The sequence below is a fragment of the Narcine bancroftii genome, chromosome 5 (genome assembly GCF_036971445.1).
Source record: "Narcine bancroftii isolate sNarBan1 chromosome 5, sNarBan1.hap1, whole genome shotgun sequence".
NCBI classification, from domain to species: domain Eukaryota; kingdom Metazoa; phylum Chordata; class Chondrichthyes; order Torpediniformes; family Narcinidae; genus Narcine; species Narcine bancroftii.
The window spans coordinates 111,326,794-111,345,311 of NC_091473.1; the positions used below are offsets into that span (position 1 = coordinate 111,326,794).

General features: G+C 39.9%; 1 protein-coding gene across 5 annotated transcripts in view; it reads right to left on the minus strand.

Annotated features, from left to right (window-relative positions):
* The window catches only part of mast2 (microtubule associated serine/threonine kinase 2), a 416,446-nt gene that overhangs the window by 120,613 nt on the left and 277,315 nt on the right, over positions 1 to 18,518 (minus strand). For all 5 annotated transcript variants that reach the window (XM_069938760.1, XM_069938759.1, XM_069938762.1 and 2 more), the window contains one exon: positions 5,907 to 5,982. In XM_069938760.1, coding sequence (XP_069794861.1) covers positions 5,907 to 5,982 — 76 coding nt within the window. The remainder of the gene's footprint in view (positions 1 to 5,906; positions 5,983 to 18,518) is intronic.

Genomic DNA, 18,518 nt, shown 5'->3' on the forward strand with positions numbered 1-18,518 from the left:
GCACGAGTTGGGCAGGCGAGCGAGGGGGAGAGACCGGCAGTGCGAGTCAGGCGGGCGAGCGAGGGGGAGAGACCGGGAGCATGAGTCAGTCGGGCGAGCGAGGGAGAGAGACCGGCAACCTGAGTCGGGAGGGCGAGGGGGTGAGACCAGCAGCATGAGTTGGGCGGGCGAGGGGGTGAGACCGGCAGCACGAGTCGGACAGGCCAGCGAGGGGGAGAGACCAGAAGTGCAAGTCAGGCAGGCGAGCGAGGGAGAGAGACTGGCAACCTGAGTCGGGCGGGCGAGGAGGAGGGAGACCGGCAGTACGAGTTGGGTGAGGGGGAGAGACCAGCAGAGCGAATCAGGCGGGCGAGGGTGGGGAGATGGCAGCGCGACTGGAAGGGGGCGGGGGTGGATACGGCAGCACAATTCAGGTGTGTTTAAATCTGGCTTTCCGAAATCAGGAAAAATCCGAAATTCGGGACACACTGTCCCACAAGGGTTCCAGATAAAGAATTAAGTTATACTTCAAAAATAAAGAAAGAATATATGAAAGAAGTAACTCAATTAGATAAAGAAGTAATGAAATTGAAGAAGGAAATTCAAGTACATATAGATGAAGAGAAGAGAAAATTGTTAGAGTTGAAGAAATTAAGACTTAATGCTGTGCAGACAAAAATATTGCAGGTTGGGAAAGTTTTAGCATGCAATTAAAAACGGAACAGATTTCTAGAACAATAATGGCTACAAAGAAATGATCAGGACGGATAACATAAAATGCTAGAAATAAATGATAATTTTAAAGATTTTTATGCTAAACTTTGTCATTCAGAATCTATAAGAGATGATAATAAAATAAAAGATTATTTGAGACAAATTAAATTACCGGTGTTAAAGGAGGACGAAAAGGTAAGAATGTCTGTGAATTTTTCAGAAAAAGAAGTTTATGAGACTCTAATGTCTCTATAGAATAACAAGGTGTCAGGTTAAGATGGTTTCCCATCAGAATTTTATAGAGTTTAAGGAGCTATTAATACCTGTATTGTTAGAGGTATTAGGTTAAATGAAATAGGTTCGTGATCTACCAGAATCTTTTATAACAGCATTAATAACTGTAATTCCAAAAAAAGGGAAAGTTTGTTTACAGCCTTCTTCATATAGACCTATATCATTATTGAATACGGATGATAAAATTGATTGAAAATTAATACCTAATAGGCTAGTTAAATTTTTGCCAAAATTAATAAATTTAGATCAAACTGGTTTTATTAAAAATAGAAAAGCAGCAAATAACATAGTTAAATTTTTAAGATTGGTAAATATAGCACAAAATAGAAAGATTTCATCAGTAATGGTAGCATTGGGTGCAGAGAAAGCATTTCATTAATTGGAATGGAATTTTTTTATTTGAGACACTGAATGCTTTTGGGATTCCAAATACTTTTATAAATTGGATAAAGGCATTGTATCATCAACCAAAAGCAAAAGTGATTACGAATAAACAAATCTCACAAGCCTTTTTGCTTGAAAGGTCTTCTAGACAAGGTTGTCCATTATCACCCTTTTTGTTTGCACTGGCGATTGAACCATTGGCAGAAGTAATTAGAACTGATAATGAAATTAAAGGTTTTGAAGTAGGTAATAAAAACATAAAATTAGTTTATTTGCTGATGATGTTGTAGTATATTTAACAAGACTAGAAATATCTTTAAATAAGTTGAATGAGAGATTAAAAGAGTATGGATTAGTATCGGGTTATAAAGTGAATGATGATAAAAGTGAAGTAATGCCTATGGTGGATATGGATTACTCTCAATATAAAAGATTCACAAAATTTAAATGACAAAATGAAGCAATTTAATAAAATTAGTAGAAATATAAGTAATTTGTTTAAACTAAATTATTTGCCATTGTTAAAAAATTGGAAGAGGTTTGAAAAGAAGGAAAGGTTTACCAATGACGTTAAAAGGATGAGTGAATTGTATTAAAATGAACATTTTTCCAAGGATACAATATTTGTTACCTTGTCCATTCAAGTACCAGAATTTTTCTTTTGAAACTTGTATAAAATAATAAAATAATACGTGAATTTCTTTGGAAAGGAAAGATGTCAAGAATTGGTTTAGAAAAATTAATGTGGAAATTTGATCAGGGTGGATAAAAAAAACTGACAATGCTTGAAATACTTGTTCAATCAAAATGCAATTGTGGAGATTAGGACAGAGTTAGGTTTTTGAGCTGATGGTTTTTCATCAGAACTGGGGAAAAATTAGAAGATGAAGGCAAACCAGCAGAGACAAATAAAAAGGTATGTGATTTGGTGGAGGACTTGACAGAAGTGATGGTGTAGTCAATGGACTGGAATAGGTAAAGAGAGAAACACATAAGCTACAGATTCTGGAATCTTGAGCAGAAAAAGGATTTCTGGAAGAACTCAGCAGGTCAGAGAGCACCCAGTGGTAGAAATGGTCAGTCAACATTTCAGCTCTGAACCCTTTAGCACACAATGGCAGAATAAGTGAAATTAAAATATATAAAGAAAGAACACTGCCCCTCTCCCAGGTTATTTCATCTTTTATTTGTAATATTCACAATTGTTTTCTGACCTCATAAGTATTTCCACTTTTTATTTGAGTTCCAATATCTGCAGTGTACTGCTTTTGAGAAAGTTAGGTTTGAGACCAGTAAGCTTGAATATTAAGATACAAGATTATATGAATACTTGATGAACCCACAATGTTGAGGTCCTTGGGCCACATATTTATAACACCACTTTGAGATACTAGTAAATGCGTGTGTTTCTCAGCTGAGGCATAGATTATTAGAATGAGGGAGAGATGCTGCACGTTAAATAAACCTTCATTTGACAGAGAAGCTAATAATCAGAGAACAAATGTTTAAGTGGATTGTGGAAGGATCACAGATGACTGAGGGAAAAATTAACTAACCTGAAGAAAAGTGGGAGTGGAGAATTCGCTGTTTGAAAGGACAATGGATGCAGAATACCTAGTTTATATTTCAAAAGAATCTGAATGAAGACGTAAAAGTTGGGAAATGGGATGAGACAAAAATGACTCTACGCTCCTGATGTGGCCTCCTCTACATCGGAGAGACTGGACACAGCCTAAGAGGTCGTTTTGTTGAACACTTTCACTTAATCCACTGCAAAAGCAAGGACCTCCCAGTGGCCAACAATTTTAATTCCACACACCATTTCCATGCCGACATGTCTATCCCTGGCCTCATGCACTACCAAACCAAACCTACCTGCAAATTGGAGGAACAACACCTTATATTCCTTCTGAGCACTATCCAACCAGAAGGCATTAGCATCAACTTTTTCAATTTTTGTTAAACCCTTCTTCATCACTCTCTTTCCCAATCTCTCTGTCTCCTTCCTTCTATCCCCTTCCCCGAGTCAGAAAATGACCCACTCCCCCATCACTTCTCAGTTTCTTTCTGTTCTGCCTTCTCATCTGTATCCACCTATGACTGCTTATTTGTTAAGGCCATTTCAGATAGGCAAAATCTCAGGATGTAAAGGTGGAAAAAACCACCAAAATGCATAAAGACCCACCTTTCTGAATGTGTGGAGATAGTTTCCGAACCGCATAATCCTACCCCTCTCTGAGAGGGATAATCTCCGCAGTGCAGCCCTCCTCCAATCAATCTGAATTGGCAGCTGTTTGGGGGCGGGTTGATGATGCCATCAGCCCGTGCCCCATCTCCCCACTCTTCCCTCTCCTTCCAAGTCAGGGGCGGGGGGGAGCCCTTGAAGCAGTCGGGGCAGCGGGGACCGACGAGGCCGCAGGAGCAGTCGAGGCAGCGGAAGCAGTCGAGTACCATCAGTGGGTGGCCGGTGCGGGCTGGGACAGCCACACTGGGTCACTTCGACCTTTGGGGCCGCTCTCTGGGGCTTAAAACGCGGCAGAGCAATGGCTGTCTTCCCTACTCATAATCCCCCATGTAGCTGGAACTGTTCTGGAAACCATAGAGTGGTTTCATCTGCATGGGGGATTATGGGTAGGGAAGATGACCATTGCTCTGCCGCGTATTGATGACAGGTGGCGCTACGGCACCAGTCAACCCACCTCTACGGGGATGCGGAAGGTGCTACAAGGCACCTTTCCTTTTTGGGCTGCAGTCTGAAATGTTAAGTTCAAGATTTGTGATCCGCCCTGTAGCCGGTTTCCAGGCAGAGGCCCAATTTGAAATGGCCTTTAGACTGAGCTCACCACCCGCCCTTTCCTCCTTCTTTTTCTCTACCCTCCCCCTCACCTTTTTATTCAGGGTCCTGACTGTGTTTTGCTCATACCTTGATGAAGGGCTCAGGTCCAAAACGGTGGTTATCCAATACTTCCCCTGGATGCTGCATGGGCTGCTGAATTTCCCCACACATTGTTAATAGCTCTACTTTTGGCAGGACTGGACACAAAGCTTTGAATGCCCATCAATTTCTATGATTCTGCGGTTCTCTATCCCATTGAGGATGCAGTTTACCTCCTGTTATGGGGCATGTTAGAATAGTTATGGGTAAAATGTCTTTAAAAGAGATAGATTATGGGGGTTTAGTGTAGGTTATACGTCACCAACAGGATAACACTTCACAAAAGACATCTCATTTAAAATGCAAGAACTTTGCTGAAGCTAGATGTTGAGCTTCGGTTGACTTTTCAGAAGCAATGAAGAATGCTGATCTATTGTGATTGGTCAATGAAGTCCAGGCTCAGAGATACTGATAAGATCTCTCAAAGATTGGGTTTAGAGCTCTGTAAGAAGTCATATGGCTTTTACAAGCAGAGAGAGGAAAAACAAACAGATGATTTCTCTTTTGGGCGGGAGAAAGGGAGCAGTCAGTTCTACAGCATCAGTTGAGTCTGCAAAATGGCAAGCTGTTAGGCTTGTTGAAAACCCCATTTTGAAGACGAGTTGTGAGTTCAGCCTGTTAAAAACCCTTGTAGTCCTTATAAGAGGAAATGGCTGGCTAGAGGTTTTTTCCTAAAATAAGGGAAACAAGAGGAACTCTGTGGTGACCTGGAAGAGGAGCTTATCATTTGGAAAACCCATGATGGGGCAAGTTTCTTCAGCAAGACATTGAAGTGACTGATTGGAGGAAATCAGTTTGTGTGTGTCCAATGAGCAACAAATATTTCTCTGAACCCAACAAGAAACTTCCTGAGCGGTAACCACTTAACAGAGCCTGGTGAAGTTTCATAAATGTTAAATTCTGTGCTCAGTATAAGAATTGCCTGATACGGATGAACTTGGAGAAGTGAAAAGTGAATGATTGGACAGTGAATCAAAGAACTTTCCTGAACATATACACATTACATACACATGCGCTTAGAATTAGAAGGGGGTTAAGTTAGGTTAATAGTAATAAATTTAAGATTTATCTTCTTATTTCGTTCAAAGAAAACTGAAAGCAACTTTTGTTTAAGTAACCATTGTCTTGGTGAATTTCAATTGCTGCTGGGTTTTGGAATCCTCTGGGCTTATAACACTCCCATTTCATGAACTGGGATGAATTTTAAACATAAATATGTACTCTCATCATACCATTATGCCCTTCTTCCATAAGCAAGGCTCCTGAAGTTTTGGATTATTTTAATAATTGTAACACTATTATCACTTGACACAGGTGACTAAGAAAGGTTATACCACAATTATGGATTCTAAATGTAATTTCTGGTTTTGTTTTCATCCATGAGTTGCATCATTTTACAACGGTTGACAAATTTCAATGTATCAGTAACTTGAGTTCAAATTTAAAAATGCATTTGGCAAAGAAATTTTAAACAATGTCATCTCTTCAGATATCAACCATATGGCTAATTTCAACTTGCAGTCTGAAATTTTCATGCATCACCCAGAACACTATGTATGCAATTATTTATCTTTTAAATCTGTTCAGTATTGAATCTTACCTTCTTGCTGGTATGAAGGAAAAGTGAGCTGCTGCATTGGGCGAAAAATTCCTTGGACTGTCAAGAGGACTGCTACCTGTTGGCATATTGAGAATGCAAAGCTTTAGCAAGTACATTAGATATGAATATACATATGTTCCAAAGAGATTTGATCCGCCGGATCAATGAATTAGATCATAGCAATTTAGAATTCCATTTCCCAACTATGCAAGGATAATTGGGGCAGCTAAATGACCAAAGTAGGCTATCAATCTGTCTCAGTGTGCTTTCGTTCCTTCCATCAGGGAACAATAAATCCACCAGGGTGCTGTTTCTTAATAGCTATCCAGTACTTTTCACAGGAAGTCTGTGTTTAGAGATCAAATGAAAATTATAGTCACCTTTTATACATGAATACTAGTCATTTAACCAAACAGACCAGTGGTTTTGTGTGATACCCCAATCAGGCAATTGCTACCTTCAAGGAGTAACAAGAAAGAAATTCTAAACCTGCAAACATGATTAAGAAGCATAAACCTGATGTGATCAGATCTTCAGAGAGGCAACATAATTATGATTCACTTGAAATTTTTTAAAATCGTACAGTACAATGAAGATAAATAAGAAAAAGAGCATAGTCACTCCTTTGAAACTTAATTGCTTGTAAATTTTATCGTATTCTGCTCATAGGAAACAAATTGAATTACACACTGTATTTTGTATTTATGCACATTAGATCATATAAAGATTAGAAATGTTTAAAGGGGCATCTCCCACCATCTTCAATATAATCGTTAGCAATCTAATTCTAAGTAGACCCTCCATCCAATGATAAAAGAAAATGTGAAGCTTCTGATTTTCAATAATGCAGACATTCAATAATACATCTAAAAATTCTCCCTGCAGGCAATTTGCTCTCAATTGAACTGCCAACCTCAAGGATAAGTTTGCCTTACAACACATTTGGGTAACGGCTGCTAACTTCTCATTCTTATTTTTTTTTAAACTTGTTGGGAGCTCCTCATTCTTATTTTGCTCTTAAAAAAAGCATGAACGTTGCCAATTCTTCCTGGATGAAATGGCACAGCTGTAACCACACTATGTGCAGTTATAAATTAAGCCACTACGTGGTAGTGTAGGAGTATCATCAAGCTCAGATTGCAGCACTTTCTGTCAATGCCCTTAACTCAGGTGTGGCGCGGAGCCACTCAGGCAAAAAAAAAGACCTTATCACACGGGAGATGGAAGCACAAACCTTAAAAGAACATTAGAATCCACTTCATGATGTGCAACCTTAAAAGGCTATAAATATCAGACCCAATGATGGTCATGATGTCATGTAACATTGAGCAGTGGTGATGTGTTAAAATAATCACACTGAATAATTGGTCAGTGTGACTCAAGGACAGAGTTATCATTTGTCCCAAAATGAATGAATCAGTCCTTATATCTGATAGACAGTCAACACTAGTACTTCAACAAAACTTTACCATCAAATTGGAATATTGCATGATAAAACCTATCTCTTTCTGCTATGTGTTATTTGGGAACTGTAAATGCAATGAGAGCTTCTTGAAGGATAGTAACAGCAATTTTCTTGTGATTTTAGAAGAACAATAAAGCTCAATTTATAAAATGGATACTAAGCTATACAGATGATAACTTTGGAAGAATCTATCCTATAGATTGTTGCCAATATCACTATTTTTTAAGAAAATCAGCATTTATTATCCAGTGAGAAGGAGTGTATTAACAACAATAGTTTGCGTGGTTAGTAAGTTTGCAGATGAGACCAAAATTGGTGGTACGGTGGACAGTGAAGGCTATGTACGATTACAAAAGTATCAATTGGAAAAGTGACGGCAGATGGAATTTAACTCTGACAGGTGAGTGGTGTTGTACTTCGGTAGGTTACATCAGGGCAGGGCTTGCATGGTTAATGGTAAGGCCCTGGAGAGTATTGTAGAACAAAGAGACTGGGGTGTGCAGGCAAAAGTTTCACAAAAATGGTGACACAGGTAGACAGGGTAGTGAAGAAAGCATTTGGTGTCCTTGCTTTCATTAGTCAGGGCACTGCTTTATTACCTCTGAATCAACAACTAAAAGGATCCGATGAGTCCATTTCCAAATGACCATTAACTTTGGGAGACAATGCTGTGTGTGCTTTCAACAATGTGAAGACTGCGATTGCACATGCCACTAAACTTGTACTCCTTGCTTTCTCTTACCATGCAAATGCCTATCAATGCTGTGGAAGTAGTGTTTTAACAAGTCTATGGGAAATGGGAACCTCTGGCAGTTTTTTTTGAGCCAAGCTGTCACTGACTCGGGTAAAGTATAATACGTTTAGTCGAAAACTCTAAGCCATCGATCTCGCAGTTAAACATTTCTGATTTTTATTGGAAGACCGTCCTTTCACCATTTAAAATGACCACCAGCCACTTACGCATATTGCGAGGACAAGCACAAATCGCTACTCGCCCTGAAAAATTTGGTACTTGGACTTCATCTTACAATTTTCATCAGACATACGGCACATCTGAGGAAAAGTGAATGCCATGGTCGACGCCCTGTCCAGGCACGACACGTGATGACTTACATACAACTGCTGCCATCAATTTCACTGCCGTGGCTTGTGCACAGCACATCAATCCCAATCTCATTCAGTAATCGCTGGATCAACTCTGGCCTCCATCTTCAAGATGTGACCTTGGATGAATTGGGTAAAATGTTAGTCTGCAATTTTTCCACAAGAAGACCTAAGGCAGTGGTTCTCAACCTTTTTCTTTCCAATCATATACCACTTTAAGTAATCCCTATGCCATCGGTGCTCTGTAATTCGTAAGGGATTGCTTAAGGTGGTTTGCAAGTGGGAAGGAAAGGTTGAGAACCACTGCACTAGACCCAATTGTTACTGAAATATTTTGCTTGAGAAAAATTGTCATTGGTCCAAGTTATGAAACTGTGCACATAATGAGTCAATTAGGTACGATTAAAACAATGGTTTTCAAACTTTTTCTTTCCACCCACATACCACCTTAAGCAATCCTTTACTAATTACAGAGCACCTATGGCATAGGGAATACCTAAAGTGGTATGTGAGTGGAAAGAAAAAGGTTGAAAACCACTGTAGGAGATTTTTGAACTTCTTCACAATCCTGGTAGAAGAGCATCAATCAAACTAATTATGGAACATTTTACCTGACCTCACGTTAAATGGGATGTTAGATTATGGGCAAGGACATACTTGTGTCAATACTAAAGTCTTCAGACATACAAAATCCAACCTTGGGAACTTTGTTGTTCTTGATTCCCATTTCCAGCATTTCCTGGACTTAATAGGCCCACTTCCACCATTTCAGGAATATACTTACCTGTTCACATGTGAGGACCTGATTACCAGGGAGCAGGAAGCCATTCCTATCACTCAGGCTTTCGTGGATCACTGGATTCCATCATTCAGTATTCCAAGCACAATTACAACAGATTGAGGGTCTCAGTTTGAGTCGGCGTGGTTCTGAGCTCTCACTGATCTTCTGGACACTACATGTTTTCGCACCATGGCTTACAATCCGCAGGCCAACAGCTTCATTGAGTGTGTCTTTCGACAATTGAAAGTATTATTGACACCAGGTGGCAATGCAACTATGGGGAATGAAAGCTGCCCATGGTTTTCCTTGGCATGCATTTTGCTGTTAAGGCGGATCTTGGATGTTCAATGGCAGAGCTAATATATGGCATGATGCTGACCTTGCCAGGCGAGTTTGTGAATCAGAGTCCAGAAACACACTATGATCCGGCTTGTTATGTTGATTGCCTTCAGGAAAACATGAGATTAGTTCAACCTACTCCCATGTAGCATGTGTATGTGCTGAGTAATTTACAACGCTCTACCCATCTGTTCCTTCAGCATGATGCTGTTTGCAAACCACTTCAGCCCGTTTACAATGGTCCTTTTCAGGTCTTACGATGCCACCCGAAAAGTTTTGTGATTGACAGAAATGCAGAAGCTGGCACAGTTTCCATCAACAGGTTGAAGTCGGCATATATCGACAGTCCATGTTCTACACTGGGGCCAGAGTTGGAGGACCAATTGCACCCCTGCAAGGTCAGACTGTGCATTCCCCGACTTGTGGTACCGTAAGACGTTGAGCCGAACTGTCAGCCCTCCAGTTCCATTCAGTTGCCTCCTTGTATGGTTCGGAGGCTGAGAGGGGGGCTGTCGTGGTTGCATACTTATGTGGTTGGGGAGCACTGATAATGTAACCGAAGTGGCGTGTGGGAATAACCGCGCATGTAAGGGTATACGGGCGATGGATCTCAGATGCAGAAGGAAGAGAGTGAGAGCGTCAGGATCACCCATGTTGCAGTGACCCAATAAGAAGGTAAAGGTTCCATTATTGTCATGTAATACTACATTTATATTGTAACATACATTAAATTCTTTAACTTCTGACTATCTTAAGGTAGATAGAGAGTCGCAAATTTGTCGAGCGCCCCTCACAGAAGCCTGGTCTCCCCTCCAAATACTGACCAATCCTGAGCCTACTCAGTGGTTTGGTTGGGTAGTGTTTGGGGAGTTGAAGAATGCAATGTTGTGTCTGAAGAGAATAAAGGAAGTCAACCATTTAGTTCTGAAAGAAATGAGTAAATGTAGTCCTTAACTGTTTGTAGACTAAGGTAAATTAGTGTCATTACAAACTCAATGATGCTATTAATTTTCCTCAAGTGTCAGTGCGCTATCCTCTTAACCCACTACAGTCCTTTTGGTGAAAGGTATATGACTTAAAGGAAGTGATATTTCCATGTGCCTGCTGGTCCATGCCTTTCTTTTCTCTTTTAATTTAGACATGCAGTACGGTAACAGACCCTTCCAGCCCACGAGTCTGTGCCACCAAAATATAGCAACATCAATCAACTTACAACCCCAATATGTTTTTCAGTGGGAGGAAACCCACACAGGCACAGGGAGAACACACATTCTTTACAAACAGCAATAGATTCGAACCTGGGTCACTAGCAATGTAATAGCATTGCATTAACTTCCACGCTAACCATGCTGCCATTGATAATACAATTCATTGGTTTGGAAGGCATTATCAGAAAAGCAGCGCTGCTGTTGTAGATGTTGCATACTGATGCCACAATGTGCTGAGGATGAAGAATGAATATTCAGAGTGATGACTGAAGTGCCCGTCGGGCAGATTGATTTCTTTGAGATGATGTCAAACTTCTTGAGTGCTGTTGGTGCTTGACTTATTTGCTGCAATTTTGTCACATTTCTAAGTTTGACAGGTTGGCATATGTTAATGCATAAATCTGACAGAATTATATTCATGGTAGAAAAATTGATACCATGGACTTCCAATTGCAGAAATTTAGCAATTAAGTATTCTGTTAGAGCATATCATTTCAACTGCTGTGCCTACACAATTCCTAACATTAAAAGTGAAGTAAATAATCAACAGATGAGATGAAAGTGGTCCACTTGTACCACCCTTCGACAAACTGAAATATCCACCAGATGGAGCAATTCACAATAGACCACCGGGTGGTCTATTGAAGTGTGGTCCAGTTAAAAGGGGAACCACAAGAGAATACAAAGTGGATTCTGTAAGTAATACAGAATGATAAAAACAATTAAGGTGGGATCCTTTAATTTTGGTTTGCAGAAAACTAGCAAATGCTAGTGCCTTTTTTCGGTAATTAAATGTGCTAAGGTTATACAATTGAGAATCAGCAATGAGAAATTTCATCCTGATCAAGGAAAAATCTAAAGAGAACAGTGAAATAATCATCGACACCTGACACGTTGATTAATTCATTACCATGACACTTGGCAAGGAAAAAGGGAGTGCTGAATGAATCTGACAAGAAGCAAATTTACTAAATCACCTTAAATTACGTACTTCAATCAGGAATAGAAGCAAAGAGCTCATCTCCAAATGAAAGGATTCCATAAACTATTTAAACGGCAGAATGAAAAATATGGAAGTGGACAGACGGTTCATTTATTCATTAAACTTGCATCCACAATTATTATTGGTCAGCATTTATATGTTAAACAGTTACAAGCTCTGACAGAGTAAAGGAATGATATTTGAATGTGCAGACCTCTATTTTGAACTCATTGTTATCCACCAATGTTTTTTCAGAAGATGCTAAAAACCAAGAAAATGTATTTGTTCAAACACATTTTTTCTCTAAATGGCATGTCAATATTACCAGCTACCAACTTTGTGTTTTGTTGGAAGAACTGTACTAAGATGACAACAATACTCGGATATATCCTTTCATGAGGAAGCAGCCATTTTCTTTACACAAAAGAACCCATAACAGCAGCAACAAAGCAGATAGTCCTCGGCATCATTCTTCCCAGAGAGCCAATAAAACATAACATGGGAAGCTTGCGATTGGAAATGTATCTCAATATGAATCAACTCATTCAGAGAGAAGAAAAAAGCTGACAAACAACTTAGGCAAATGTACAGCACATAGAAGTGATGGAGAAACTCAGCAGGTCACACAGCATCCACAGGAAGTAAAAGACAATCAACGTTTCACGCCTGAATAGAAAGTGAGAATGGGGGTGGAAGGGAGGTAATGGAGAATTGAAGGGGGAGGAACACAGGTGAACAGGTAAGAGGTAATAGTTAGATATAGGTGGGAGAATAGTCTTAGTCTGTGTTCTTCCCCCATTTCCCCCTACTAATCCTAACCCACACAGCTTTTTATTTGGCCCTCTGCCTCATTTCCGGCATGCTGAAAGGTGTGCTGACCGCTTGAATCTTTGGCAAACTTCCACTATGTGTTGTGGAAAGTGTGCTGACCAGTTGCATTGCTGCCTAGTATGGGGGCACCAATACTTCTAAGCAGAAAGTCATGCAAGGGGTAGTGGACACAGCCCTGAACCTCACAGGCAAAACTCTCCTATCATCGAGAATACCTACAATGGAACCCTGTTGTAAGAGAGCAGCAGCAATCATCAAGGATTCACATCACCCACGACATGCTCCATTCTTGCTGCTGCTATCAGGAAAAAGGTATAGGTGCAATAAAATATTTTTATTTGTTTCTTAATAATAAGAAAATCCAAAGTACACATAATCTTATTTAAAAGCATGGCATAAATCATATCATGTACGTATACATATCTAACATAAGTTTAAAAAAACAGAAAAGTATAAATATATAAAGTACCTAAACAACTCAAATGTCAATATATACACAAGAGGAAAAAAAACAACCAAAGTAGAGATCTTGTTCTGTAATAATTGAAGAAAAAAACATCAATATTAATACCCATTTATCTAAAATGCCTCAATTAATTTAAAAAAATCTAAAAGAAAAACTTTACTAATGATCTAATTCAGTAGTTCTCAACGTTTTTCTTTCCACTTTAAGTAATCCCTATGCCATCGGTGCTCTGTGATAAGTAAGGGATTGCTTAAGGTGGTATGTGAGTGGGAAGGGAAGGTTGAGAATCACTGCTCTAGATCCAATTGTTACCGAAATATTTTGCTTGAGAAAATTTGTCATTGGCCCATTCCTTTTGGAGTAATGAAACCATGCCCATAACAAGTCAATTAGGTACGATTAAAACAGTGGTTTACAAACTTTTTTCTTTCCACGCACATACCACCTTAAGCAATCCCTCACTAATCACAGAGCACTTATGGCATAGGGAATACTTAAAGTGGTATGTGAGTGGAAAGAAAAACATTGAGAACCACTGTTCTAATTAATCTACCCCATACCTCTAAACAAAGTGATCTGTCTAATGAATGAGCACTTGAATCGAATGATAACCCTCAGGTGCTGAACATGAGACCCCAGTAGCATCCACACCACCTACAACTTTAAATTGTGATAGTAATCCATAAATGGGCTCCACATCTTATCAAATTCAAACCTTCTATCTTTAATGCTGAATCTAACTTTTTCCAGACATATCATGTAACCATTGAATATGTGTGGGTGCAGTTATTCTTCCATTAATGAGGAAAAAAGCTAGGATTCTCTCTGATAAGTGTAAAACTTCTGTGATAAGTGTAAAAAATGTGTAAAAATTATGTGATATGTGTAAATATTATATAAGTGTAAAAATTATGTGGTAAGTGTAAATATTATATGTGTAAAAATTGTGATAGGTTTAAATGTTTTGAAGCTTCATTGTTTTGGGAGTACCCCAATTTTGAAAGATTTTGGAAAAATGTTTTCCAAACTTTATCAGTAGTTCTTAAGATTAAATCAGAACCATGTCCTTTGATTGTCTTATTTTGTTACACTCGAGAAGAGGTTCTATCTTTGACCTTAACAGAAGAATCATACCACCATGTTCAGGAACAGTTGCTAACCCTCATCCCTCAGACTAATTTTAATTTTTAAAAAATTTATAAAAAATTTTTAATTTTTATTTTTAATTTTTTAATTTAATTTAGACATACTGTGCTGTACCTGTAAATTTAAAATTAAATTTAAATTCAGCATGGGAACAGGCTCCTTCAGCTCACAAGCATATGCCACCCCAATACATCCAATTGACCAAAACCCCTGCTATTTTTTGAAGAGGGAAAAACCTGGAGCCCCAAGGGAAAACCCGTGCAGACACGGGGAGAGGACCCCCAAAACGCTGCAGCCATAGAAATTCACCAAGACAAATGGTTACTTAAACAAAAGTTACTTTTAATTTTCTTTAAACATGAAAACAGGATCAAACTCTAACTTTGTACTATTAATTTAACCCCCTTCTAATTCTAAGCGCACGTGTATGTAATGTGTGTGTAAGTTCAGAAAAGTTCTTTGATTCACAGTCCAATCTCACTTCTCACTCCTCCAAGTTCACTGGTATCAGGCAATTCTTATACTGTGCACAGAATTTAACATTTATGAACCTTCACCAGGCTTTGGTGCTTGAAAGGTAAATGGTTACCACTCAGGAAGGTTCTTGTCGGTTTTCAGAGAGATTTGTTGCTCGTTGGACACACACAAACTGATTCCTTCTGATCATCTACTTCAGTGTCTTGCTGAAGAAACTTGCCCCATCAGGGTTTTCCAGATAATAACCTCTTTCTTTCAGATCACCACAGAGTTCCTTTTCAGCTTCCCTTATTTCAGCCCCTCTTGTATGGACCACAAGGGCTTTGAACAGGGTGAACCAAGAACTCAGAACCTGACATCAAAATGGGGTTTTTCCACAAGCTTGCCAGCTTGTCATGCTCCAGTTCCAGCTGCTGAACCGTGGAACTGAACTCTCTCTCACCCAGAGAAAACCACATGGCCTTATTAGAAAAGCCAACTGCACTCAGACTATGGCATCGGACCTAATCTTCTGAGTCTGTTCATCTGTTGCTTTCCAAAATAATAATCCTGCACAGCATATCCAATTAACACCTACTTGTGAAGTCCTGATAGGCATTTTTCAAAGTTTTTGCAAAGCTACTCGGAGCCTGGATTGTCTGGCTTGAGCAGAGCTCTGGCTTTTTAAATGAGATCTGTGTTGTGAAATATTTGTATCTTTTTGTGATCTAACTAAAAAGAAAACCCACAATTTATCTCCTTTTAAAACATATCTATATACAATATAAAATATAACATAATCTATCACAGTACAAACTCCTTACAGAGAGCGTGGGATTCGAAGCCCGGTCCAAGTGCTAGCACTGTAACAGCATTGTGCTAACCGCTATGCGAACTGTGCCACCCTTAATCAGTGACTCATTTAAGGTCTCTTACTTTGCACATTATTTATTACTGATTTTTTTTCTGTATGTGCACAGTCAGTTTGTTTACATTTCTCTTTTTCTACATTTTCATCTGCCGTATAGTTCATAATTATGGCCAGTAGGAAAAAAAATCTCAGAATTGCATTTAATATCATACAATAAATTTGAATTATGGAATTTTGAACTTCAAAACAATGATAGCTTTTATATGACCTGCTGAATTTCTCCAGCACTTGCACTCAGCCCCAGCATCTGCAAATTTTCTTGTTAAACAACACAAATGCAAAGATGACTGTGCAAATAAAAGCTATTCTAACTTCCAGCCAATTCAATCTTTAGGTCATTCATTTTTCCAGCGAAAGCAACAAAATTATGGACAAACTTTGATAAAATAGCAATCAGGCCACAAGCACAAGCAAGGTTCAATTATCAGGCAACAAGCACAAGCAAGGTTCAATTAAGTGCTGGGGAAAATCAGCATCCATGAAAAGCAAAAGGCAGTGTTCGCTTCAGGCCTCAGCTCTTCTTCAGGTGCACCAAAAATCGGGCACACGAGGAAGGGGCAAGAGCACAGGCGAGCAACTGAAAAATGGATACAAGTGGGAGGGGAAGAGAAATGAGCTAGGAGGTGATAGGAGAGTGAGAAGAGGGCAAAGTAAGATAGTTCTCTCAGATGACCTGGAAGGGAAAGGAGAAGGGAGCTGGAAGAGGGAAACAGAAGAACAAGGAAAAGAGGGAAAATAGGGGAAGAGGTTCATGGAAATTGGTGGTCAATATTGATTCCATCTGGTTGGAGAATGCTAAGAAAGAATAGAAGGACTCATTCCTCCAATTTACAAATGTCCTCAATTTGGCAGTACACGAGGCCATAGACAGACATATGAATGTGGAATTAAAGTGGTGGCCACTGGGAAATCCTTGCTGTTGTAGCGGACAGGGAAAGGTGCTCAATGAATTACTCAACTTAAAAGTGAAGCGGCCTCAGAATTTTTTACAGAAGGGGAACCTTGGAAGATTTCCTTTCCACCCAATAGGTTGACTGAACATATGATGCCTTCTGACAAATTGTATGTGATGTTCAGTTAGAAGAATAATTTATTCCTTCATAATAATCAGATGAAGAGTGACAGAAGTATAAACCATAAAAGATCTGAAATAAACAGCATCAATTTGATAAATGGCATAAAGTAGACAAAATCGAGGGAGGTGTCATTGTTGGATTGGGCTGAGTCAGAGTGGTCAGGCTTTGGTTCAACATGCTTCGGTGAGTACAGGTAAGAGGCAAGGGATAGTAGGAGTTGAAGGAAGAAAGGGTCACTATTTTTAAGGAACAAAAAGGATTCAGCAGGTAGGCATAGATAAGGGCAGGTTTTATAAAGCGTATATTTTATTACAATAGTCATAAACAGTGAAAATGTCAGCCAAGGCAAGGAATGCTCCTCTTGCAAAATGTGGGTTGACAGGGAAGCCAGCAGTATCCCTGATGACTTCATCTGCAAGAAGTGCATCCAGCTACAGCTCCTGACAAGCTGAGTTAAGGAATTGGAGCTGGAGTTGGATGAACTCTGGATAATTTGGAAGGCAGACGGAGACAATAGACAGGAATTACAGGGACATTAACATATCTCGGAGACAGGAGAAGGATAGGTGGATGACAGTCAGGAGAGGGAAAGGCAACAGACAGGCAGCAGGCAGTGCAAGGCACCCCAGTGGTCATTCCCCTCAATAACAAGAACACAGTTGGGGGGGGGGGGGGGGGTGGAAGGGGACCTACCTGGCACAAGCCATGGTGATCAGGCAAGAAGGGAAGGGAAGAGAAGAAGCGAGTTGCAGTGATCGGGGATTCCAGTTATGGGGACAGATAAGAGGTTCTGAGGAAGAGATCGAATATCCCAGATGGTATGTAACCTCCCTGTTGCCAGGGTTTGAGATATCTCAGGGACGAGGGTGAGCAGCCAGATGGCGTGGTCCACATAGGGACCAATGACATGGATAAGAAAGGTGAGGAGGTCCTGCCATGAGAGTTCAGGGAGTTAGGAGCTAGGTTGAAAGACAGAATGTCCAGGGATGTGATGTCAGGGTTTGCTACCCATGCCATGTGCTAGTGAGGTTAGAAATAGGAGGATAATGCAGCTTAACACATGGCTGAAGACATGGTTCAAAAGGGAGTGCTTCAAGTTCCTGGCTCATTGGGCTCTCTTCCAGGGACCTGTTCCAACTAAATGGTTTGCATCTGAACTGGAGGAGGACTATTATCCTTTTGGGAAGGTTTGCTAGTGTTGCTCCGGTAGCTTTAAACTAGATTTAAAGGTGAATGGGAACCAGAGTGCCAGAGCAGATAGAGGAGTGGAAGAGGGAAAATATTATGTGAAAATTGTATACACCATTCGAAGTCAATGGGTTTGTGTGTGGTGGAAATTTTCTTAAATGCATCTATTTCAATGGAAGGAGTACTGTAGGAAAGGCAGACAAGCTTAGAGAGTGGATTGGCACATGGAATTATGGCATTATGGCAATTAGTGAAACTTGGTTGCAGGTGGGGCAGGACTGGCAGTTCAATGTTCCGAGCTTCTGTTGCTTTAGATGTGATAAAACAGTCGGGGGGGGGGGGGGAATGAAAAGGGGGGAAGTGGCATTGCTCGTCAGGGAAAATATCAGAGCTGTGCTCAGGCAGGAGAGACCAGAGGGCTCATCTACTGATACTATATAGGTGGAGGAGGTCAATATTGATACCATCTGGTTGGTATACCCTCCTGTGGCTATGACCACACTCAAGGGGTTGTATTACAGACCGCCCAATCGTCAGAGAGAATTGGAGGAGCAAATCTGTAGAGAGGTAGCAGGCAGCTGCAAAAAACAAGGTTGTGAGAGAATAGGATTTTAATTTTCTACATATTGATTGGAATTT